Raw genomic sequence first — 26,625 nt, 5'->3', positions numbered from 1 at the left:
CAACAGCCAAGACCAACAGAAATGCTTTTTAGAGACAGAGAAATGCTTTTTAACAATATTTTTCTCCAATAAAAAAAATCCCCAGCAATGTTTGCAATCCAAATAGTGCAGCATTGTGCATGAAACCCTGAGTGAAATTGGCAAACTGACAAAGTAAAACTGTTTATTCTGTTGCCTAAGTATTAAAAGTAAAACAAACATAAAAATAGTGGAACTATATTTTTAAAACAAACCATTTGCAACGTAAGTAAGAACATTCATACTTTCAAAATATGCACTCATTTAGCAGTGTCCCTTCAAAGTTTATAAGGGATAACCACATTCTGAATTACAAGAAAAAATAAAAGCAAAAAAGTTTTGGTACCTAGAGAGTTGTTCAGTTTTCCAAAGCCACACAGAGAAATTTAAAAAGGATTTTGGTCAAAATAATTTAAATGCATTTCACACAATCAGTACATTAACAAAAGGTTATCTTAACTTGTGACAAAGACTTAAAAAAAGTGAGCAAGCAGGAGGGGGAACCTACTGTGGAAGATGATCTTGGCACATCAAAAAGATTTTAAAGGAGTATTACCTGTGCTTTTGGATGCGTCTGTTGTGAGGAATGCTGAGACTGCTGTTTCTGCTGAAGCTGAGCAAGTTGCTGTCTTTGCATTTGAACTAATTGCTGTTGATGTGTCTGAAACTGCTCCTCTGTAATACCCCCTGTTACTGTGGAAGAGAAAAATGAAGCCAGAGTTTCACATATTTGAAGAAAACAAACAAATGTTTCTAGAACAAAAGTGAAGTACAAAGCAAACTGACATGGGACAATGAAATGTGAAAACAAGATGCATGAAAGGAGGGTACTGAACACTTGCACAGACCACAATATATCTATGTCTCTAAAGGTGAAACCACCAGTGTAAATGCGTACCACTGGCCAATTCCCTTTCAGTATAGAGTCACCTATGATAAGGATCTGATAGTTCAGAAACAACAGCTTCTTACTAGCACTGAAAAGTGCCTTCAAAGTGTTTCTTCTCAGTAGCTCTGGCTATTGTACTAGGTAGGCTACTTTTTGGTAGGCAAATTAAACTGAAACTACATCATAGCCACACCCACTAAATGACATCTTTTATGAAGCTACTCCATTTCCCAACCAATGAAATCATAAAGAATTTTTTCTCTTGGCTTCTGGGAAATGAGAAGGATCTCCCATATCATGGCTGGGACAGAGGAATGGCTAATTCACTTTTCTTTCACTATAACCACTCTCAGCTACTACCCTCTATAGTAGCCTCTTTCTACCTTTCTTCCCCCTGAGATATGGGGATGTGTTCAGAAGGAGAGCCCCTGGTAGTTCCAGCACCACCTAGTATTTGTGTTATGTGATCAGATCTCCACTCTACCGATATGTATTAGGCAATGTGAGTGGAGCACCATTCAGTGCACTTAAGCAGCAGGTTTAGAGGTGCACCAAAATCTTGAAGACCAAGGAACTGGAGTAGGGTGAGAAAAACTGGCTCCCCAGGTCTAAAATCTAGCATATAGTTCCAATAATTTCATGATGGATCACAGTCAGCGTTTAAGGTTAATAAGCAATTTCTATCCTGTGATTTTCGAACTGCTCCTGTTATTTCATCCCCTCGTTGTTTTTTAAAGAGTGTTGAAGGAGGACTTGAGCAGCATTTTCTGCAACTAGACAGTATTACATCAAGGCCTCATTAATGGGGGGAAGGGGGACAAGAGATTTCAAGTGAGATTAAAGAGTTTGCTGACTAGTAAGAAACACATTGAGGCAAACTTGAAGGATATCACCTTCTCACAGGGCATTAGGAAGGGAAGTGCTGTTTGCCCTAATGTCCATATCTACAAAATGGGGATGGTGGTGGCTATCTTCTTTTTATAATGTGCTTTGAGATGAGTGGGTGAAAACTGCTAGAAAAATAACAAACTCCCCACATGCTGTTGAATAAAGGCAGGGTGCAGGCCGTCATTATTCCTGAGGTTTTGATGCAGCCATCGGAATAATAATTAACCCAGTGATCAGTTTAATCCAGGGAGAGAAAACAGTTATAAAGGCCATCACCACCCCACTGATTTACGTTCCCCACTGGCTGCTCTGACAGCTGCTACCTGTGTACTCATTCAGCCACAAAAGCAAATAAAGATGACATTCCTTATGCTGTTCCCATGGTGGGGAAGGATATGTCCCTCAAGACAGACAGCACCTGCACTGGCCCAGCCTCAGCACAATACAACAAAATGTCATTAATTCTCAATTTAATGAACTCCAAACCTGAAAGTAAAATTTTAGCACAGGATTACATTTAGTGAAGTGCAAGACTGAAGAGGTTCTACTGTACTACAATGCCCACTGACGCAACATAATTGTTAGAAAATCTTAGTATTTCGGAAAGGTTGTCAGTTTTCTTGTAGGCTACCATAACGAAAATATCAGTAGCCCTATGTTATAAAAAATGAATTGACATGACCATAATGAACAGCAAGTTTTTACATTATACCAGCTTTTCACAAGGAGAAAAAACCTCCAACGAGTCTGTTGGGGGAACACATCTTACATTTGTAAAGGAATGGACTTTAATTCTCTCCCATATCCAATTACTGAACATGATCCTATGGCAAAAACTATTGTCTACTTTATTCTCTGAAGACTCATGTAAACAGCTGCATATACAGTAAAAAGCTGTGTTATCTGGTAATTTATCAACCGGAAAGCTTTATTAACCGGCATTTCTGATATCTCCCAATACAAATCTTCAATCTAGTAACCGGGACTAGTATACTGTCCAGGAAGTTATGCAATTGCACATTCTACACTCTACTTTTATGCAAAAGAGGCAGAAGACAAGTAAGCAAGCGGATATCAGGGATTTATTCAAAAAAGCAGCTTCCAGAGTGTCTCATCCAGAGTGTCTCATTCAGGCCAATCTCCTACACCTTCTACAGCTACAATGATAATTGATAATGATGACTGTGAGGCACTGCACAATCCTGAAGTGCCTTCTGAATCATCAAAGATTAATTTATGTTCAGTATAGTTTTAGTGTTAAGTGTATTTTTAGTGATCTGGTGACCATTTAGTGACCATGCGCTGCCCATAGTGATATGTTGTGTCATAAGATAATCTACTGTATCGAAAACTTTACTTGTATACACTTAAGTGCTTCAAGAAACCAACCACTCTGCAGTGCAGTACTACTATTGGATTTGTGAGTACCTGTATACTATTATATACTTTATTCATTTTATTGATTCTAATTTTTTGAAAATTGGTATTTCATTGGTAAGCATAACTCTTAGTTAACCGGAATTTTTGATTAAACAGCACCCCCTAATCCCCGAACGTGCCAGATAACAAAGCTTTTACTGTAAATCTGCACTGAACTGAATGTTTTGTTAAGCATTTCGTCTGAAATAGTGTTTCAATGCCAAGATATTTTTCTTCAAACCATAATAAGCAGAATTCAACACTCTGAAGGAAAACACAGAGCATACTGAAAGCTAAAAAAATGTAGAAAACATTGGTGTTTAAAGCAAAACTGAGAGGTCAATACAGAATTATAGATATGGGTGGGAATGGGAGAGAAATAGGGCAGAATGAACTCTCCCCTATTTCTCCTTCCCGTGCAACACACACACATATAAACTGAAGATCATTCAAAAGAAGTCAGAGGCCAGAATCTAAGCTATGATTGCAGTAATAACCACATCAAAATTAACACTGCATGAGGTGCATGGTAGAATACTAGCTATTCCTAGGATAACAAAGCAAAACGATGCAAGACTATGCTTATTCTTGGTCATTTACTGGTTCATAGCTATGACAAATATACCAACCATCATTATAAACACTGAATCTATCTCCCCATGTAAGTATTCTCACACTTCTTATCAAATTGTCTGTACTGGGCTATCTTGATTATCACTTCAAAAGTTTTTCCTCTTACTTAATTGGCCTCTCAGAGTTGGTAAGACAACTCCCACCTTTTCATGCTCTCTGTATGTGTATATATATCTCCTCAATATATGTTCCATTCTATGCATCCAAAGAAGTGGCCTGTAACCCACGAAAGCTTATGCTCAAATAAATCTGTTAGTCTCTAAGGTGCCACAAGTACTCCAGTTCTTTTTGCCACCAACTGCGTTACCCTTATCTATTGTTTCCCATATCTAGTTTAGACAGAATCCTTATTTCCTCAACCAAATTAATTTAAAATACTGTTAACAGCTTAATGCTACCTGGATTTTATTCAGTCATAGAATTAAGTTCTTTTAGGTGCTGACAAAGAGTGGATTCGATATCCAAAGTTCTTGTTCACTAAACCTTGCAGCATCTCATTCTCAACGATAATTACATATACTCAATGGTATTGCAACCCCAACTTATATCTAGAATCTACATGAATAGTATCTGCTGAATGAAAAAAACACCATGCTAACAATTAAAATATTAACCATTCTACACTTTCAGTGTTGGCTCTAGTTCATCTGCTACTTACATTTTAAGTAAGCAATGGAAGGATGACTTTAGTTACAGTCAAGTCAGACCATACTCAGAAACCAATATGCAAATATTTTCTCATAGCGCTAATTAAGTGGGCTTCCAACATCCCAGGAAAACCGACTTTTCGAGTTAGGTACTAGTGCAATAGTAATTCTTTATGTATTGTTTAGAGGGATGCTGCAGGAAATAGCTGAAACAGGACTATACACGAGAGTAGAATAGTTCATTCTGACTGGTCTTTCTTATTACCCACTCTCAAAACACAGATGTTGGATCATCAGACTAGTAGTTTTTTTTTTTTTTAAACCAAGATTTTCTTTACACTTACTAATGCGCTAATCTGAGTAAGCAAACAAAATAAATCTTTAGCCAGTTTATTTATTTTTCTCTGGAATGAAATGAGACACCTGTAGTTAAAATATAATGAGTACCGATGTTCACAATTAAATCTTATTAAATTTGCTACACAAAATATTACCCATTTCACAGCAAAATCCTTTTCAAACTACGTGTTGTGTGTGTGTGTGTCTGTGGTTTAATAAAAAAGCTCCTTATTAATCTATAGGCATACACTTTATTGAGCTATGCCACCTTCTATAAAGATTGCTAAATCTGACTCAGGTATTCCAGTATACCACTTTCTTATGTTCATTTTTTTATTTGTAAAAGTGTCCCTATTAGTTTACATCCACATGTACACTCTTAAAACACATTAATGAAGCAAATTAATTCAGTTATACATCCATAGACATTGCAGTTAGCTTTTTGGTGGTTTACCAACCTTTCCAACATGGTTTAAAAAAAACTCCACAGTGGTAGTTTATGTTTTTATTTCTGCACGCTTTCTTTTCTCTTTGATTTCCTAAATTCCATACCTTGACTGAATTACTGTTGAAAAGGTATGCACAACAGGTTCAGTCAGTGAACAAAACTTTGTGTGAGAATCAATCACCTCACAACAGTCTTCTAAAATGAGCATAAATGAGGACAGTAAGGAACTGGGAAGATAAACCTATTGTTTTGTTCTTAAAATTTGGTAGAGCATGATTGTTATTGCCTGATTTTTTTAAAAAATAAACCGAAATGATGCATAATACCTACTTAATTATAATTTATTTTTATTATATGTATTGCAGTAACTCAGGCTCCAATCAAGAAACAGAGCTGCATCTTGCTAGACACTGTACATACATGCTGTAAAAGACAGTCCCGGCCCCAGAGAGCTCACAAATTAGTTAAGTGTTGACCCATATATCAGTTGCACAAATATTTCCAGACAGATTTTTTTAATTATGTTTGACACATTGTTACAAATATGAAATATTTCAAGGTATGTAGGAGACTACAGAACCTAGGATTTTAGTAACAAACATTGTTAACTATGTCACTGGTATGAATCCTAGCAACATCCGTAGCTATCACCTAATGACTTTTTAGTGGTCAATCTGAAATTAGCTGGTGGTCTTAATCTGATGGTCACATCAAAAGTCACCATCACCTTTAGTATCCTTGTCAGTCTTAGAGCCCAAGAACTGAATGATCTTGCATTGTCACTCTCTGCATCGTGGTTAAAGCAAATTAAGGGGAAATGTGGAAGTTTGCAAAGTTTTAACGATTCCATTGTTTGAGGATTTTAACCTGTAGTGTTGTTATCTATTTTAGGATTTTCTAGGGCTGCCATCACGGTAGCATTTGAGTGCACATATAAATTAAATGTGCAGAGAAAGGTCCACAGTGAAATTAATAGAATCTTCTGCTTTTCTCCCTTCCTCAGTAATAATAATCTCTGCATTAGAGAATGTTATATATCATTCCTGCTATGGTGAGAAAGCTTATCATTATCTAATAAGAGGATTTTTCAGATTGCCCTAAAGATGGGTAGACTTTTCATTAGTCTAACTGCTTCATTCCACAGCCAAATCACTTATATGAGTGTGAAAAGAACAGGAGTACCTGTGGCACCTTAGAGACTAACAAATTTTACTCCATACGGCTAAATGCAGTGCCTTGCATAATGACACTTTTCAGAGTAGCAGCCGTGTTAGTCTGTATCCGTGAAAAGAACAGGAGTACTTGTGGCAGTCTCTAAGGTGCCACAAGTACTCCTGTTCTTTTCGCGGATACAGACTAACACGGCTGCTACTCTGAAACCTGTCATTATATGAGTGTGCTTATCTCTGACTCTTACATCTTTCATTAGAATCATTGTCCCAGAGAAACACAACTAATGTGTGTGTGTGGGGGGAGGGGGAGAAGGAGGAGAGGAGATGGATTGCAGTGCAGTTACTGATGTTCACTGAGTCCTGACTCACTCGTAATCTTAAAGATCAGGCCCAAGGAACTTGAACTAGCAATGAAAGCGGACTGGGAGCCAAGAGCAACCTACCTGGCCTGCTCAAGAGGTGGACTGCTATACTATGCATAAACTAAAGCCTTTGCATGGCTTCCACCTTCAGCCCCACAAATAAGAACTTGCAGTTCACCATACATTTATCATCCCTAGACTGGATAAGTTGCCTCATAGTATCGAGCTACACATACCTATTTCTGTTACCCTCATTCAAACATTTCTTCCAATTGTCTGTTATACTAACACTGTTGTCTCTTGCCTGAAAGTAGACTAAGTTCTTCAGGGCAAAGGTTGTCTTTCAACATAGGTCTGCACAGCACTGAGCACAACCAGACCTCTGGATGCTACAGTGATCATAAATGACAATGGAAACTGCAGGAAGTGGTCACATTTCCTAGCAAACTTGAGGTAGAAGGTATTTGTCACCAGCAATGTAACCTAATTGTCTAGGCTTAGCGAGGGTCCAGAAGGGCCATGAAAGTTTGCACCACTTTGATCTGAACGGGCAGATTGCTTCAGTGGAAAATGTCTATGCTAATTCTTCAAACCACTTCCCCCTTTCCAACTGACATAACACGAGAAAGAAAGAAAAAATTAGTTTGAACCAACTGTTCTTTATTCATATGCTGATCTGGCACCTTTTACGAGCACTAGATTCACATATTTATTCTCTTAAAATCAAGTGCTTAGGAACAGATACCCCTCTTCACATATTTGTAAAGTAGCTAGAACATTTTGGGCACCATTGTAATACAAATAAAGCAATGTTATTAATAAAGCAGTAATATTAATAAATAAAATTGCGAGTACAAGGCAGGAGTGTTTTTTTTTCCCCCACAGATTTCTTATGCACTGAAGATCACAGCAGGTAACCTTAAGACTTATTTTCAGTTAAGACAATAACCTTTCCAAAAATGGATCTTTACTGGTATTTCATTGTCAGCTCTTTAATGGTAGATTTGTGGTGCAAGTTAAACTCATGCTGTCACACCAACTTGACTGACAATTATCTCCTGAATGGAACCACGAACCATGTGGTCCCTGTACCCAATACTGATCGTAAATATGTGGTTTTATTTTTCAAATTCATATATTAGTAATTCTTGTCATTTTATAGATCTAAAATAAATAAATCAAGTGCCTACTTCTGTGCTCTATACATTGCAAAATTAAAAATACCATCAGAAACATATTAGGTCAAATGTTTTTTAAAAAATTAGATTCCAGATTTGCTACATTGAAAGTTCAGCAAATGTTATTTGGCAAGTGACACAACTGAGAGGTTAAAAAAAATTTCTACATATCACAAGCTGATGTTTCATTTTTAACAACAAGCGCAAGTAGTCTTCGTCCTTGTCCACACTTGGGTTTTTCACACCAGCATAAATGTACGGGTGCAAACCCCTTGAGTAGACACAATGCTCTGGTGTAACAAGTAACTTGCAATAGCGGTTTCTTTTTCTTTTACACTGTGTTGTCTCCTCCTCATTAGCAGTCAATCATTCTTCTGTTATCTATCAAATTTAGGGTCCAATCCTACACATCCTTGCTAGTGAGGAAGCACGTAATACCCTGAGTTGTCCCATGGGCACCGTGTACTACACGTAGTAGTAAGGGATTGCAGAACTGGTATCTTACATTTTAAAAATTATTCAGACCAGGACTATCTGGTTTAAAAAGTCTCACGAGCCAGGAAAGCCTGTGACACTATCAATACATACAAGAAGTTGTATTAGTACAATGTTAAAGTTGCAATGTTAAATTTATGAAGTCAAAAAATGTAAAACTTAAGGTTCCTACAGCAACTTTAACTGGGTTGCATTGTACATATGTATGGTCTTTTCAGAGAGAAAGCAAAAAGCTTTGTGATTTATCCTAAGCTTCCATTATTAAAGGTTATTTCATATCTGCATAAGGAAAAACATTTTACAAAAATATAACCAATCTTTGTACACTTTAAGTGATAAATAAAATGGAATTTAGATCTAAAAACACTGTCACAGGTAATGCTGTGTATACAATCTTGTATTACAACTATAAAACATTAAATATGAAATTTAGAACATTTAATAAATATATTAACAATAAATCTTAAAATTGCAAGTACATAGAATTCTCATCACTTTCATCTTTAGAGAAAATAATTTGTTTCGTAAGTATTTGGCAAATAGTAAACGGTCTTAAAATAAAGAAATCCTTCAGTTGTAGTTATTATATGCACAAACTGGAGATTAAGTCCTAAATTTTGAAGTTTCTATAATTTACATATAAGACAACAGACAGATACTAGGGGAGTACAAGGAAACAATGAGCCAATGCTGTTCAGCATGACAGACAGTGGTTCCAGAACACCAGCAGCCTACATCAAGATTTGTGTAAACATCACGGCAAAGGAAGTTTTAAGTAGGGATTTGAAGGAGGATAATGAAATAGCTTTGCAAATGTTTATCTATAGGCATATACTTTATTGGGCTATGCCTATAGATGGAGAACTCCTCCCAAGCATGAGGGGCAACATGGGAGAAAGCATGAAAGTGCTTGTTTGAAAAGTTAACAAATGGAGACTGACATAATTGGCAGACTGGAGGCGACAGAGTCAACATTTTGATACTGAATGGGAGGTAGGGTGAGGTTAGGCTGTCAAGAGCTGTGAAAGAAGACAAGCAGCTTTTCTTTGAGCAAATAAAAGAGGTGGGGCAGTTGAGGAATTTAAAATAGGTGACATGGTTAAAGCAATGGGCTCAGAGAACAATCTTTGCAGCAGCATTTTGAATGTACATGAGCAAGCAAGATTGCATTTGTCAAGGTCAGAGAAAAGGATGTTGCAGTAATTGAGATGAGAGCCTGAACAGGGATTCTGACTGTGTGGATGGATAGGAATGGTCTTATCTTAGAGATGTTATGCAGAAAGAATCTGCAAGACTTAGACTAGGTCTACATGACCACTTACGTCGGCAAAACTTATGTCATTCAGGGGTGTGACACCCCCACTCACCCCCGAGGATATCAGTTTCGCCGACATAAGTAGTAGTGTGCACAGCACTGTGTTGGCTGGAGAGCTTCTCCTGAGACATAGCTATCACTGCTCGTTGAGGTGGTTATATTATGTTGATGGGAGAACTCTCTCCAGTCAGCACAGAGAGGATATACGAGCTGTGCCCCAGTAAGATCACTAATATAGACATGGCCTTAGTCTGGATGTGATGACCTAGAGAGAAGTCAGAGCTGAAGATGACATTCAGGCCCAATGGTGGTGTGTTGCCCAGAATGATCAAAAGAGGAAGAGAGGGAAAGGTCGAGTGCTGTGTTTTAGACACAGTGAACAGGAGCTGACAACTAGACACCCAGGAAAAAATGTCAGAGTGGGGCCAAGATTTTAGTTTAGATAGAAGGAAACGGATTTAGAGAAAAGAAGTAGATCGATGAATCATCAGTGTAGAAATAGTTGTTGAATTTATGCTTGTGAATGAGATTACTCAGAGATACAAAAGAGAAGGGGGCCCAAGGACTAAGCCCTTTGGAACCCCCTCAGAAAGTTGAAAGGGGGCATGCTGAAGAAGTGATTACAAAGGAAGGAGCAGAACTAGGAAAGGACAGTCATGGATAAGGTTGGACAAGATTGAGCATTGTTGGTGTCAAAGGCTGTTGACACGTCAAGGAGAATGCAGATGGAGTACTGTTTCTAAGGTTGGCTAGGAAGACTTTGGCAAGAGCGGTTTCAGTGGAGTGCAAGGGATAGAAGCCAGACTGGAAAGGGTCTAGGATGGACTTGGAGGAGAGGAACTCCAGAAAGCAATTACAGACAATGCATTCAATGAGCTCACAGATGGAGCATTCGCTGGAGAAGCAAGTAAGGTCACAGGTGGGATTTTTTGTTTGTTTTGGGTTTTTTTTTTTTTTTTTTTTTTTTTAAGATGGAACAGACTAAAGCTATGTGGATTCAGAGGGGAAAAGGGCCAGACGAGAGTGAAGAATAGTAAGTGAGAGGATGAGAATGGGTGCAAGGGAGATCAGGAGGTGGGCATGCAGTCACTGGGGCAAGTGGAGGGGTTAGAGGAGAACAGCAGATGAGAAACTTCTGCATCTGTTACAGTGGAGAAGGAGAAGAGCTGTAGGGGGGAAAGGGAAGGCCATTTGGTCAATCTTCTCTTGGAAGAAATTGGTGAAGTGGATGATGGGGATGAGTCAGGGCTGATCTTGTAATGAGAGTTAAAAGTGGAGGACAGTGATGCAAGGAGAGCAGTGTAGTCAATGGCCCTTTAATGAGCGGAACAACTGGCAAGAGGTGCGGGCCAAATGAAGAGTTGAGGCCAAGGAAATATGCAGCTAAGGTGTCAGATGGGTCATGAATGTGGAAGCTGAATATGAGGAGATATGTGGGAGATTGTGAAGAGAGTAAAAGAGAGAGCCAAAAGTCAAAATGAGAGGGAAAGACTGATGGGGAAGAGTTAGGTGAATGGTAATTGTCAGCAACTTGGAAGGGGAAGAGAGAGGACAGTCAGATGCAGAGCTATTCAAACAAGGAGACAGAATGGGAAGAGGGGAATGTTGGAAGCAGCCCAACACCCTCACCCCAGTCTGATCCAATGTGGAGAGCATGAGACGAGAGGCCTCCGTAAGAAAGGGCAGCTGCAGAGGCAGCTTCAGCCAAAGGAATCCAGATCTCTGGAAGAGCCATGAGCTGGAAGGAGTGAGATGTGTCTAGATTGTGATCTTAATAAAGATGAAGTGGTTGTTCCAAAGACAGCAAGAAAAAGGGATAAGGGGAGAAAAGGGATGGGTGTGAAGTTAGGAATGGTGACATGAAAGGGGCAGAGATGATGACAGCAATGTGCATAGAATGAGGAGAGAGTGGGCATGGAGAGAGGACCAAAATTAGGGTAAATGTCACCAGAGGTGAGGAGGATGTGCGACCTGGATTTGAGCTGGTGGGAAGTGGGGGGAGAGTGGGATGGAGAGAAAAGTAGCAGGCAGAGCTAGTTGAAATAGAGATGAGTGGCAGATGGACAAGATTACAAAGGTTTTCTCCTGGCCCTGGGGGCTAGTCCTTGCCATCTGGGAAGGGTCCCCTGCTTTGTGCAAAGCTTCCCAATGCAGAGTCGCAGTTCGTGGTGAGGGGGCCACTCTAGGCTGTTTAATTACCATCAGCAGGTTGCTCTATGTTGTTACTTTACAGATCTCAGCTATTGATACATTTCTGAAAAAAGACAGAAGATGCTGCCAGTATCTTGTTGGAGTATGCCTTAATGTTTGGAGATAGAAGTTCACCAGCTAATTGATAGCAGGTGGAGATACAATGTATGATTCAATTAGATGAGATGGCTTGACTTTTCAACAAGCCTGACACAGCCACAAAGAGGTAGGGAGACTGTCTGAAAGGTAATAAAGCAAGGCTCTGGAAACATCCAAAGTAAGTAGCTTCTTCCCTCCCATCGAGGGTAGTATCAGGAAGAAGACTGGCAGGTTGATTGAAGTGAAACTCCAAGATTATCTTAGGGATGAGTTTAGGGTGCAGTCTGAGAATCACTCTGTCCCTATGAAATGAGATACAAGGAGATCCAGACATAAGAGTTTAGAGCTTGCTGACCCTCCACGCTGAGGTAATAGCTCCCAGAAAGCACATCTTAAGGGCAAGGTAATGATGCAGCTATCTGATAACAGCTTGAATGGAGGTTTCAGGAGGATGGTGTTAAGATACCATGCAGGAGTCAGGTCTCTAATATGTGTGTATGTATGCAGGAGGTCCTTGAAGAATCTGGATACTGTTGGATGACTGAAGACCAAGTAAGACTGCATCAGAGTGTGACATGTTGATATTGCTGCAAGGTGGACTTTGCGAGAATTAAGAGTCCAACCAGCCTGTTTCAAGTGTGGCATGTAGTTAACGATTTCTGGTATTAACTGGAATTAATTTATGCTGGATTCCCCATAGGAGAACCATTTCCATTTGGAGGGGTAGATTTTCTGGTAGACGATTTCCGGCTTTGTATGGTGTTTTCTTGAACCTGTCAAAAACAGTCTGTCAATAGAGCTCAACCAGCCTACACCCAAGCTGCCAGGTGCAACAACTATAGGGATGGATGCAATATTTGATAGTGGTTCTGAGATATCTGGCACATGAGATTGCTAGTCCAGTAGCGAGGATTTTTAATACCTCTATCTACTTGATGGTAGCACCATGTGCCTGAAGGATAGCTAACGTCATACCTATACTTAAGAAAGGGAAAAAAGAGATCCAGGCAATTACAGATTGGTTAATCTGATCTCAGTGGTATACACAAATTTAAACCAAATTGTGATAGAAAAAATAATTAAATTAATGGAAGTAAATAGAAAAGATGATGTAATGCAACATGGATTTACCAAAGATAGATCATTCTTTAAGAAAATAACTTTTTCTAGATAAGGGAAGAGTAGTAGTGCTAATATACTTGGACTTCAGTAAAGCATTTGACCTGGTAGTTTATGGGAAATTATTAGGTGGGGGGGGGGGGAAGAGGATCAGTACAAGAATTATAAGGTGGATAAGGAACTGGATAAAGGGGAGAAGGCAATGAGATGTGATGAAAGGTGATCTATCAGACTGGAAGGAGGTTACTAGTGGAGTTGCTCTTGGGACCAATCGTATTTAATATTTTTATTAATGACCTTGGCACAGAAAAGTAGGAGCATGCTAATGAAGTTTACTGATACAAACCTGGGAGGCAGCATCAATACATAGGAGGATTGGAACATTATACAAGAAGATCTAGTTTACCCTGAAGGCTGGAATGACAGAAATGGGATGAAATTCAATAGTACAAAGTGCAAGGTCACGCACTCAGGGTCTGATAAGAATTTCTGCTAGAAGCTGCAGGGTCATAAGTAAGACACAACGGAGGAGGAGAGAGACTTGGGTATGTGGGTCAATCACAGGATGATTCTGAGCCATCCATGTGATGCAGCTGTGAAAAAGGCAAATGTGATGTTAGAATGCATCAGGTCCGGCATTTCTAGTGGAGACAGAGAAGTGTTAATGCCATTCTACAAGGCACTGATAAAACCTCATTTGGAATACTGTGTACAATTCTGGTTCCCCAGGTTCAAGAAAGATTAATTCAGCCTGGAACCAATGCAGAGAACAGCTACTAGGATGATTAAGGGATGGAGGACACTGGAGAAGCTTGGCTTGTTTAGTCTAGCAAAAAGAAGAGAGGGGATAGGACTCCTCTCTATAAATACATTAAGGGGGTAATACCAGGGATGGTGAAGAGCGATTGAAGCAAAAGGACAATGTTGGTACAACAACAAATGGATATAAACTGGCCATGAACATATTCAGACTGGAAACTAGAAGGTAGTTTCTAACCATCAGTGGGGTGAGGTTCTGGAACAGCCTCCCAGTAGGAGTTGTGAGGGCAAACAAACTTAAAATTTACTAAGAGCGAGCTAGACAAATATATGAGCGTGTCTATATGACTGGGTACCTTGTGGTGGTAGAGGGTGGACTCAGCTGCCCTGGAACTCACTTCCAGTTTACATCTTTTAGTAATAAAAGCTCATGCTTCATGGTTTTAGCTGGCCACCTGCAGGGGTCAGAAAGAGACTCCTCTCCACAATACATTCTGTTTTTTGTTTTTATTTTAAAATCTCCTTTCTCTGAAGCATCAGTTATGGAAATGGGAGATTGGACAGGAAGGACCAGGGCTCTGAGGTGGCAATTAGAATTCTCTCTCTCTCTCTCTCTCTCTCTCAGGTGGCTGTTTCTTGCTCAGGGGTCTAACTGATCGCCGTATGTGGAGACAGACAGAATTTTCCCTCATACCAGACTGGCAGTGACTTCACTGGGGGGCTTTCACCTTCCTCAGCACCATATGGATGCAGGTCACTTGCCAGGATGTGTGTGTATATCTCATTTAATCATCTCCCTGCCATTGCACGGGGCTTGGGCACGAATATACCTCTGTCCTTTCTATCCTCAGCCTGTGGCAGATTATTAGTCTAGTCTAGTCTCCTGTGGGCAGAAATACTTTGGTCTAATTGTGGTTGCTGGGTTTAGTGTGCATGTGCTGGGTGGTGTTGGGGGTCAGACTAGATGATTTGATTGTCCCTTCTGGCTTTAAACTGACTCTGTATCATGTCCGGGCAGATGGGGGAAAAGACAGGAGATGGAACAAATACATACAGGAAGTCTGACACCAAAAATTTCCTCTGCCAGTAGGGAGCTATTAGGATCAAGATGGCTTTGTCCAGGCTGATTTCTGAGATCACCTGCAGGATCAGGAACACTGGGATGGAGGGAAGGGAAGATCTGCAAACCACTGTAGCAGGAAGGTGTCCGGAAAGGAGTCTGAGCTAATACCCTCCCTGGAGCGGAAGTCTGGGCACTTGCTGTTGCCCTCTGCGATGAACAGATCTATTGTGGGAGTTCCCCACTGGTGCAATACGACAGACATCTGCATTGACCATTCACAGTTGGTTACTGTATGCCTGTTTAAGAAATCCACCAGATTGTAACTGGTTCCAGGAAAGTGTAAATCCAGAGGGGTTTATCCAGTGACACCAGGTCCACAGCCTGATGACCTCCTGGTAGAGGGGTTATGACTGAGCACACCTATCTTGTTTATATAATGCACTGTTGATGCATTGTCTGTCAAAATCTGTGCTATGCAAGTTGAGAGCCACAAACCTAATCTTGATCTCGAAGACATGGAAAGATGGGAGGCAAGCATTACCACCTTCAACCTAAGATGGCATAAGTACTTGCTGAGTCTTCTCGGGTCTAGGATAGGACAAAGACCGCCCTTTTCTTCTTCAGGATTAAGAAACTCCAGGAATACAGGCCTCTTCCCCTGAATTCTGGTGGCACTTCCTCTATGGCTCCTAGGCAAAGCAACAAGGCCACCTCTGCTTTTTACAGGCTCTTGTGCAAAGGGTCCCTGATAGGGGAAGGAGGGTGGATACAGGTAAAAAGTAGAATTGGATGGGTAGCCATGGGCAATGATCTCCAACATCCATCTGTCCAACATTTTGGCAGGCCACACCCATGGGGTGAGGTGGCTGCTGAAGTTCATGCTCTCTGGACTAGATGTGATGTGGCTCCCAAACATCCTGTCACATTTGCTGACATGCTGTAGAAGCACGATGCATTGCCAGGCATGGTACTCAAGTTGCTAGGAATGACAGGCTGGCACCTGTTGTCTTGATGGGGGTTGAGGGTGATACAGCTTATGGTACAGGGTTGCGATGTAAAACCCAGGGAGTGCAGGATGGCCTTTGAGTCTCTGAAAGTGTGCAAAGCACTGTCCATTCACTCACTAAGTAGTTCCATGCCCTCAAAAGGTAAGTCCTGGATTGTGACCTGAATCTCCCTAGGGATGCCCAGTGCTTTGAGCCAGAATTCTCTGCTCATCGTCATTGCTGTGACCATAGATCTGCCTGTGGTGTTGACAACATCCACAGGAGCCTGTATGGCCATCTTGGACAGCAACTGGCCTTCCCTGATTATTTCTGAGCCTCTCCCAGTTGTCATGTGGGAGTTTTGAGAGAAAGGGTGTCGCTCTACCCCGGTCAAAAAGTCATACCTGGACAGTAGGGACTGGCAATTTGCCACTTGCAGTTGTAATGAGGCAGATTCTTCTCCATGATGCCATGTCCTTACTTGGCTTTGTCTTCTCCATTCTTGTCTTTGATGTCACCTATCTGCTAGCCAATGTGTCAGATGAAGCTAGCTTTTAATCTCCTCTGGGTTTGAAGAGACCCCCTATATGTTGCTCCAGAAGATGAAGTTTCAATCGGGCGTCTCATAACTTACATATTCTTGCAGAAAATGGTAGGCACACCAACATATGGGATTCTCCTTAACAGAAGACGTACCTTTGGGTGTCTATCTTTCAATGGAAATCAGTCCATCATAAGACAGGCAGGGCTTGAAGCCCCCAGTTTTCAAATCTGCCATGTTGAGGAGCCCAGTACAGGAAAGTGTGTGCAGGGGGGAATCCGTTCAATAGTCAGCACAGATGGGTAAGTATTATTCATGGTGGTCATATGTAAGTGAATCAGAAGAGTACTGAAGATTTTTTTGAAGAATTTAAGATATTTTAGCCCAAGTTAAAAGCTAGTAGGTCAGATGCTCACCATGTTCTGTCTTGCTGTCACAGGTAACAAGACAGAATTGAGGGAGGGTCAGAGTTGCCCCACCCTTTATGCTGCCCTTGTAAGGTAGCATAAGGAGGCACAGGACACTTGCGCAGCTCTGACAGACTGTTATTCAGATGACATGTGCTTGAGGTGCACTGGCACCTACACAGAAGGATTTGGATGACAACTCAAAAAACTAAAAGTTACATCTAGGTACTGGATGCCATTTATACATGTTAAAGTTTGGGGGGGGGGGGATTTAAAACACGAAAGAATTCCTAAATAGTCAATAATTGCACACAGAATGTCCCATCAAAGACTACTTCACCAAAGTTAGTTATACAAAATGATGACCTTCCACAAAAGCCATAAACAAACTGTCGCTTCATGGGATGAAAATAATGCATCTGTTACTCATGACTATCATCAAGATACCACTGACAACTCTTCTCCTGTAGCTAATGAGTGACAGTCACACTGTGGTACATGTAGCTATATTATACTTCAAGAACTGGTATTCCCTCAAACAAACTTCCCACTACACATATACATTAATGGAGTCAATACACACACATAAAAATAGTTATTGCACTGCTATTACACCACCAGTGCTTTATATCAACATATTTTTGCTGCTTTCTTTCTCCTTCAGCAGGATATGAAAGCCAAATGAATAAGTCCTTTAAAATAAATGCTGTTTTGCACTTACAAGGAGTATTTTTCCTTCCTTACACAGTGGTTCAGCTAACAAGATACGTTCAAAACTCTCAATCTCAGCAACTGGAGGCGTAGCACAGCAGCACTGAAACACAGGTAATTCCTGACTTTTTGATCCATGAATACCCAAATCTGCATTATCTAACACATTATCTGGCCTTTATCTACCCAAATTTTTGTATATATATATATATTTTTTTTTTTACACAGAAACTTGAAGTTGGTTTTTGTGAAGATTTTGTGCATCTCAAACCTTCAAAATGACTAGTTTTTACCTGTACTTGTTTGGTCACATATCCCCACTGATGACGTTGTCAGCCCAATCCCAGGGATAACATAGGAGATGTAAATGTCAAGTTCCACAACAATTCAAATCCTTGCCTACCTGATATGCCATTCTTGCTGGTGTTCAATAAAGCTACAGATGCTGCAGAAACTCTTTTATTATTCACAGTCTGCCCTGGTTTCCTTGAGGTACATTCTTCACTATCACTGTCCTGTAAATTTAGTAGCCTTGGCTGGAAACACTGCAGTCGACATGATCTGATATTGCTTAGTATTTCAGAAAGGGACAGTCTGTTTTCACAATGTTTATTGGAAGCATTGGTCCGTGAGAAATTAGAAGAAAAGTCTACAGTTTGGGAAGAGCTTGAAAAACTATTTAGCATTTCAGGGTCTATCTGTTTCAGGACAGGATCGTGTTCTGTAGATATTCGGTCCATTATAACCCTGATTTAAAAAGAAAAAAAAACAAAAAACAATTTAATAGACATTAGTTATGTGATCTCTTTTTAAAGGATGGGAAGGTTAAAAGGGCCAAAAGAATCAACGCAATGCCACTCTACCTTCCTCCCCTGCCAATTCGCCTTCTTGCAAATCCTATGCATCTTCTTGGGACCGTAAGGGTTGTGAGGCAATGCCTGTACCTCAGCTTGTCCAATTCTGCCAGTTCCGAATTCTCACATGAATAATTAGTTTGGTCCAAACGAGGCTGCGGAGGAGAAGAAAATTCAATTTTGCACAAATTTATGGCATATGTTTGGGTCAAGAAAACTATGAATGTAGAATACCATTTCTTAAAAGTATCTTACAACACTACCTATAACTGACACAGGGAGGAATGCTCTCAGTATAACTGGGTTCAAAAAAGAACTAGGTAAATTCATGGAGGATAGGTCCATCAATCACTATTAGCCAAGATGGTCAGGGATGCAACTCCATGCTCGGGGCGACCGTAAACCTCTGACTACCAAAAGCTGGGAATGGAAGACAGGGCTGGATCATTTCATAATTGCCTTGTTCAGTACATCCCCCCCTGAAACTCTAGTACAGGCCACTGTCAGAGACAGGATACTGGGTAAGATGAACCACGGTCTGACCCACTTTGTCAACTCTTGTGTTTTCAATCTAGCAAAAGTTCAGATCACAAAACTAAGGGGTCAGACAACTCTTTCTGTGGGGGGAAAACGTATGCCTGTGCGACAAGGAGGTGGGAATTTTGTTGGGGGGGGGAGGAGTGCTCACAATATAGCCCCTTTCTTGATTGCACCAGAAAAAAAAAGTGTCATCAAAAATCATTCATTTTGCTGTTGGAAGAGCTGAGGAGGAGGAAGCTGCAGCTAAATTTCTAGGGCTGAGTGGATCTAATGACTAAATTAGTGGCCAACCAGGGATGGCACTTGCTGCCAGCACTCAGAAAATTCAGCAAAACTGAAGAACAACACTAGGGTACCAGAGCTAGATGCAAATGTACAAGCCAACAGCCTGATCAATGGTAAGTATCTGCAAAGTAGAAGAACACTAGAGTAATAACATCTGATAAGCTGTAGGAACCTGGAAATCACTAAGATACACCTGAGGCTACAGAACCATAAGATGCACTTAAGAAAACCTATGGGGGGAAAAAGAGGAACAAATACAGAAAGCTTCATGACCCACAGTGTCCAAAGAAGGAACCAAGTCACTTGGGAGACTGCTGGGATACTTGCAGACAAGACAGCACATCTGATCTACTTAGTCGAGACCTAAGATCCTCCAGTAGACTTTTAACGAGTACATATTCTACATTCTGGGTATTGTATAAAAAATTTTTTCTTCTCCTCTGCACCAACCAACCTAGTTCATTACAGAGAAGTTAATGTGATTAAAAATGATGTTTTTTTAATTAAATATGTCGTCTTTTAAATACTTGTTCTATTTTAAGATTAAGCTTACAAAAAGGATTGTGTGTCACTACCAGCCTCTTATGTCTCAGTGCAGCAAGCAAAGAGAATGGATCACTCTGAAGGTATGGTGACAGCTTGCCTGTGGTGTTCTCTGCAGTAGACACCTCACCAATGTCTGAGCAGCTGTTTGGTGAGTTCTCAATGCCACTGGATCTAAGACGATATGGCACTACAGGGTTAGTCTCTATCCAGTTCCACTATATGCATTCATGGCTGATTTTGACAGTGTTAAGCATCTACAGCTACCACTGATTTCAAAAAGGAGTTTTAGGTGATCAACACTTATGATCAATGAAGCTATCAGTGTCAGGTAAACGGAGAGGACTAAAGATCTCCCCCACTGCCACAGTTTCAAAACCAAGACATCTGTCTCAAGTTCAGAGGACTGAGTCAGCCAGTTTCCAAATCACACTGACCTCACATTTTCCCTCTGATGCAGTAGCCTGTGCATAGAGCAGGAAGAAAAGTGCAAAAAATTTCAGAGTAAAGCTTACTTCTTAAGATTGACAAAAGCATACAGAGCTTATGTAAAATAAATGCTTTCATACGTTAAGGCTCAGGTTTTTCTTTTCTCGATATTTCAAGCCAATAAAAGCATAACAGAATTGTATTATCTTACTAATATCCTTACTAAAATCCAGACTATCTAGAAAATCACAGAAGTATGCTTTGATAAAAGATATGCTATACAAAACAAGTGAATTTCTGTAGGCAAAAAAGAATTTCAGGACCTGAAAAATGAAATATATTTTAGCAGATGTTTCTTTAGTTTGTGCTGATGAGTATTTTAAATTCTAATTATGTCACTTATTTCTTCTTCTCCCATCCCTACACTATTGAGGTGATATGGCAACACTTATGGTTGGACATTTTGCTAAACTGCTTCAAGTTTGAAGGCTGAAGCACCACCATGTCTGTGAGGTTATATTACACCTTCAAAGAATTTTGTACTCTTCTTTAAGAATCTGGATGATCTCAAAGGATATTCACTTTCACTAAGTATTAATACATTTTGCTGTAACACAAGAATGTACAAAAGGCATTTTTATAAACATATAAAAATGAATAAGTGTCTTTCTTGGGATGATAATTTTTCTGATGAATTTCACTTAATTTTTTTTAAATAGTCCTCTTACAGCTCATTTGATGTGGGCCCCTCGAGGATGGGGAGAGAAAGACTGTAATTTAAGCTTGCCCAATTACTGGATCATTCTGGGTGATCAAGAATTTGAGGCATAGTAATCTTCCTCTAAGTAAATTATCTGGTGCCTGAACTGAGCCAATTTTCACACTGTTTATTCTAAACAGTTAAGAGATCTTTTACATAAAGTTTTTGATATTTCCATTTAGAATGTACATCAAAGACCTTTCAAAGGTAGTCTAGTTGCCTTCTGTATTTTAAAATTAAATTATTTCAAGCAAAAAAAAGAGCTTAACTGATGAAACTGCACATACAGATTTTAGATTAGCATTCAAGAAAGACCTCTGGTAATAGTACTCTATTTTAAGTACTCACTGTAATCTATTTAAGCAGCATCTTGATATAAAAAATAAATCTCTATTAACCCTAAGTTCTTTGACTCAACAAGTATATTTATATAGCAGTTACAACAAATATCATTCTTTTTAGTAACTTCTGCATTTTACACTTAGATGACTCTCCACGGTTTCAGTTTAAATCTCTTTAGTTGTTCTAAATACTAATAGATATAACCCACTGTTTCTTGGGGCTTGTCTACACAAACATTTAAGTGGCATTTGAAACCGGTCTAGACCAAAGCACATTAAACTATCAGTGCACATCAGCAGAGTCCACATGGACAGTTAGAACACAGCAGGCTACCACAAGATAGATTCACATCCCACCTTGTTTGTGCAGACAAGCACTTAATTAAATCATCACATTACATATCCAGGTTTATGTGCCACCTCAGAACCCTTATTATTTGTGCCAGAACATGAAGGCTGAGGGGAAAAAGGAGCTGGGAGAACTAGACAAGCAGTACTCCCTGTTTCCTAGCAGTGATGGTTGATTTGACTAGCTGGAAGTGCTATAGATTATCTTGAAGCACTCACTCAATCTACAGTAAGAAAAGAGGAAAAAAAGATAGGGAATAAAAATAAACCCAAAATGAAAGGTTGTTGTGAAGATTTTCTTTGGATTGAACAAACAGTCTAATTCCTTATCTCAGATAGAGACACTCTTCTTAATATTAGCATGCTGCCAGTACGCTATTAAAAAACAGCAACAAAAATTCTTACAGCATAATACTGGCATCCCGCTCTTCTTCTGAAAGCGCAAGGTCCATCGGGATCATTTTCTTCTTCAGGTTCTGATACTGGTGAGGGTACCTAAAGCACAAGCAAATTCACTCTCAATAATCATACTATCCACAATTTAGAGATACTTCATGGCCTCTTTAACGCCACTAATAATTAAATATAGGTCATAAGCAATTAACTCTTTTTGACTGTATACTGAGTAATGCTACTCTGCATTTATGTAGCGCTTTGTATTCAGAGATTTTCAAATAGCTTATAAAGATGGATAAAAAATTGTAACTTTTTTTGGGGGGGAGGGGGAAAATGAAGCACAGAAAGGTAAAGTAACATCCCCAGGGTCATACAATAAATCAGTGGGAGAATCAGCAATAAAACCAGATCTCCTGACTCCCAGTCTTGTGCTTAATCCACGGAACCACAGCTGTCGAAACTGCCATCCCAAGTTATCTATTTAACACTTAAAATTGAGAAAATCATACCAGAAATATCGGGGGGGGGGGGGGGGGAGAATCTAGGACTGATGAGAAAGCATTTCCAATATAATTTATAATATGTTATTTTGGTAGCAGCATTTGTCAGAGAAACAGATGGTGGAAGACGGTCCTCTAAAATGCAGGTGTACAAACATCCACATTGATTTCACTAAAATGCAGTGTATTTGAGATAAAAACTTGATGGCCACATAAGGCATTCACATACTTGGCATTTATACAGCTTTTCTTCTAAAGAGCTCTGAGATCCATTGAAAGTTGGGTAAGTATTATTAATCCATTTTACAAACAGTGTCAGGAATATAACCACTATCTACCTCCCAGCCCCCTCCTCTAATTGTTAGGCCCCTCTATCTTTGTCAAAATAACAGAACCAACCTCAATTATTTTAGAAGACTATGCTATATAAGCGTTTGTCTCAACCCAACTATTCAACATCTCTTATCAGGAGAACCATATACCCACTTTTGAGGTTAGATCACCTAAACTCAAGTCAATTTTGATTTTTTTCCCCAGTTATAAGTAACTACTTGTATTTTATTTTAGTTAAAAATTACCTGTGGGAATTCATCTTCATCTGAACTGTGGAAGTCATACTGTTTAATGTCACTCTTACTGATAACAGGTAATGGCTCAGTAGTGGGCTGCTGAGGAGTTATTACACTCTCTATTTTAGGCTTCTTTGGATACTTCTTCTTTTGACGGACAACGTCTGACACGTCTTCCTTTAGAGATGGGTGGTGAGGATGCTGTTTGTAAAGAAGGTTTTTTTGGACAAGAGAAAAAAACTTAATATTCCTTAATTCATTAAAACTACTCTCCTCTTTTCCTGAAACATACATTTGGGAAGCCATTATTGTTTGCAATCTCAGAGCTAAACAAAAGGAACACTGAAATATCTTTTATATTGAACAAATATCTTTTTTAGACTACAGAGGGAGTTGTGGTTTTTTGGACCAATCAATTCAATATCCTGAAGCTGAAAAACCCTTTCTGGTTATTTTCAAAACTCAGTTTCCTAAGCCACAAGACGTGCAATTCTCTTAAATGTTTTAAATTTGCTTGGGATATGGAATGAAGAACGATGATTTGGGTTTATTCCATTTATTTCTCATTTCATCACTTTTCATTTTGTTTAGAATCCAGTGCTAATGGTTATCACTATTTCATCTTAGTAGCTTACTTCAGCAAGATTAATCTACAGTATGAAGCCTGATCAGAATTAAATCAAAAACTTTACTCAAGAATAAATGCTTATCAGCAACAGTTAAGCTTCAAAACTCTCAAGATACTTTAAAACTTTAACAGATGCTTATCCTCACTCTACTTTTCTGTTACAAGTAAGACACAGTTTGGCTGCTGAGGAAGCTACAAGTTTTTCTAAGAATTTAACTTGTCAGCACCAATGTTGGATTGTAGCTAATGCAAGAAATGGAAGTAATTTTAATAACTGATAATACACAGTACAACAGATAGGTATTTAGAAATTTGGTCACCCTTTCTAGAATGCTCAGGAGGGCTCCCTAGCTAGAAAAACAGAATCATTAGCCAGGATCTTTGAATAATTAACCTGATCCTACGCAAGTAAAAGATGTACTATGTTTATGTTTTACTGTAACTTTGCCTTAATTAAAAAAACAAACAAAACACACACACACACACACACACACACAGTACAAGGCAAGTAAGTTCTTGTAACAGAATAAAGGTAACTGCCTGCAACTAACTTAACTAACCAGTAGGTGTCACCAGTGTTAAATAAAAACTGTAATTCATAGTCATAATGCTATAAAATCATATTCTGGAATGAATCTAGGAAGCAAAAGGACAAACAACTTACAAATATCATAAGTTCCTGCAATATGCTTTTGTCAATTCAATTTTTAAATGCTGTTTCATTATTATAAAATTGAAGTGTGCACATGACCTATATACTTTTACAAAAGTATCTCTCTCTGACAGACATATTTCTTTCTTAACAGAAAAAAAACAGTTAAATGGTGGCAGCAATCTACCCCCCTTAGTCTCCTCCCCATACTTAAGAAAACCCTGAAAACAGATGTTGTATTCTACTATATTTTAAATGTGTGGATTCTGATGTCTGCCACTGCTTAATTTTTCTCTTTCTTGATGTGTCATTTCCTCTAAGAGCTCAGCAAGAGGAGAACCATCTGTACAAATAACATTCAGCGCACAGTTCTGATTCTGCTTTGTCCCAAGTGGAAACAATAAAGCAAAAAGAAATTCCCATTTCCTTCCTCCCTCTGCTTTCACCTCTTTTCTTTCCCTGGCTTTGACTGAGGCTCCTCATAGGGGCCAACCACAGTTTCAGGAATTCAGAGTTGCTCCTGTTACAATGATTGTTTTGTTGTTGTTTTTTAAATCAGGCACATAGGCAATAGAAATCCTCACGGTCTTCCCTGCTTTTTTATACTGATCTTCATACTTTACTGTATTTAATTCTGTGCTTCACAATCATTAACAGTGATTTGGGACCAGAAGGACTTCTGGATTAAGAGGAAATATTAACAGCTTCATCCTCTCCTGCATTACAATGGTGTGCTTCATGCAAAGACTGTCCCCAAGAGATCTGAGAATTGTTTAGCGTGGTTAAATAGGAAGAGGTAAAGACATAACCATCTACAATTATTTGAAGGGTGTGAGCATCAAGAAGGGACGAATTATTTAGGAACTGTTTTACCTCTTGATGAGATCCATTAGGTTCTGGAACAGACTCCCAATGGTGGAAGTCCCATCACATGGTAAGTTTAAAACTAGACTAGACAAACCATTCAAAACCTACAGTACATACTTTTGAGCATACTGACCTAACTGCCATTTCATTTTAAGTTAGAGTTACAGATGCTCAGCACCAATCAGCATTTGACACAGGACAAAGGGGGGGGGGGGGGGGGGACTTACTTTTTTTTCTCATCTGAAAACAAGGATAGCGCTCTTTTCTTGAAGTAGTAAGACAACATTGTGCAGGAATATCTGAATCTCTCATTCTATTCATGGAGTAGCCCTGAGGAACTGTGTTTACTTTAGGTCCTTCTGTACTAAGTATTTTACTTCTATTGTGCACAAAAGGTCAAAACTATCCTCTAATGGAATATTCCGATAATTATTCTACAATCTTTTGGTGTTTTTTGAATACCTAATTTTTATTCATCTATTTTGAGCAGTCCAATACAAAGGAGAGAGAGAACTCTACAGGATTTTTTTTCCCTTGTTTTTTGAGCTCTGAGAATGTATTTTTCAGGAAGCACTAAGGAAAAGGGAAGGATAAAGGTAAGCACTAGGTAAAAAATGATCAGTGTAGGATGGATGTTTGGATCTAACTCCACTACCTCTTAGGCAATTTTGATTTGATGATCTGGCTAGATTACACCTCGACTCTTGATACGTTTCTTCTCTTCTGATGTATCAGGACCAGGAGTTTTAAAACGTTTATTTGTTAGAGAGCATTTATTTGGTGGAGCTTCTCCCACTAATGATTTAAATAGAGAGATCTCAAAAAGATTAATTATTTCATCTATTGCCTGAGTTTACAAAAAACTGTGCAGCGTGACCAATTTGAAGGTGTCCAAAATTTCTAGCTATGGATGTTTCTAGCTATGTAACATCTACTTTTCCGATGTTACAAACACTCCCAAGTTCAGTAGGTATAAAAATAAAACTAGACTAACTGTGGTTCAGCATAGACAGAAGGAAGTTAAGGAACAACACTCTTCTGCAAATAAAGGATAACATTTCACAAAATTTGGCAGCCCACAGCTCGCCCGATCTCAGCCTGTCAAAATAATTAATGTGCACATGACAAATAGAGTAAGTCTTCCAGATCTCTCCCTCCTAGTAGCTTGTGGTGCCTATGTAGAATTAAAAGGCTCACACCTTGTCTGCATTGTTTTCCACTAACAACACACAGTT

General features: G+C 39.3%; 1 protein-coding gene across 2 annotated transcripts in view; it reads right to left on the bottom strand.

Annotated features, from left to right (window-relative positions):
• The window catches only part of EPC2 (enhancer of polycomb homolog 2), an 84,394-nt gene that overhangs the window by 6,537 nt on the left and 51,232 nt on the right, over positions 1–26,625 (bottom strand). For both annotated transcript variants that reach the window (XR_004647643.1, XM_034785356.1), the window contains exons 7-11: positions 23,253–23,444; positions 22,184–22,273; positions 18,542–18,687; positions 18,082–18,425; positions 575–711 (exon numbers count right to left, since the gene is read on the bottom strand). Coding sequence is in view for 1 of the 2 variants with exons in the window: in XM_034785356.1 (XP_034641247.1) it covers positions 575–711; positions 18,082–18,425; positions 18,542–18,687; positions 22,184–22,273; positions 23,253–23,444 (909 nt within the window). In the remaining variant the exon portion in view is untranslated. The remainder of the gene's footprint in view (positions 1–574; positions 712–18,081; positions 18,426–18,541; positions 18,688–22,183; positions 22,274–23,252; positions 23,445–26,625) is intronic.

Source organism: Trachemys scripta, chromosome 11 (genome assembly GCF_013100865.1).
Source record: "Trachemys scripta elegans isolate TJP31775 chromosome 11, CAS_Tse_1.0, whole genome shotgun sequence".
NCBI lineage: Eukaryota > Metazoa > Chordata > Testudines > Emydidae > Trachemys > Trachemys scripta.
The sequence above is the reverse complement of the archived record's forward strand: the minus strand, read 5'-3'. Positions and strand labels throughout refer to the sequence as shown.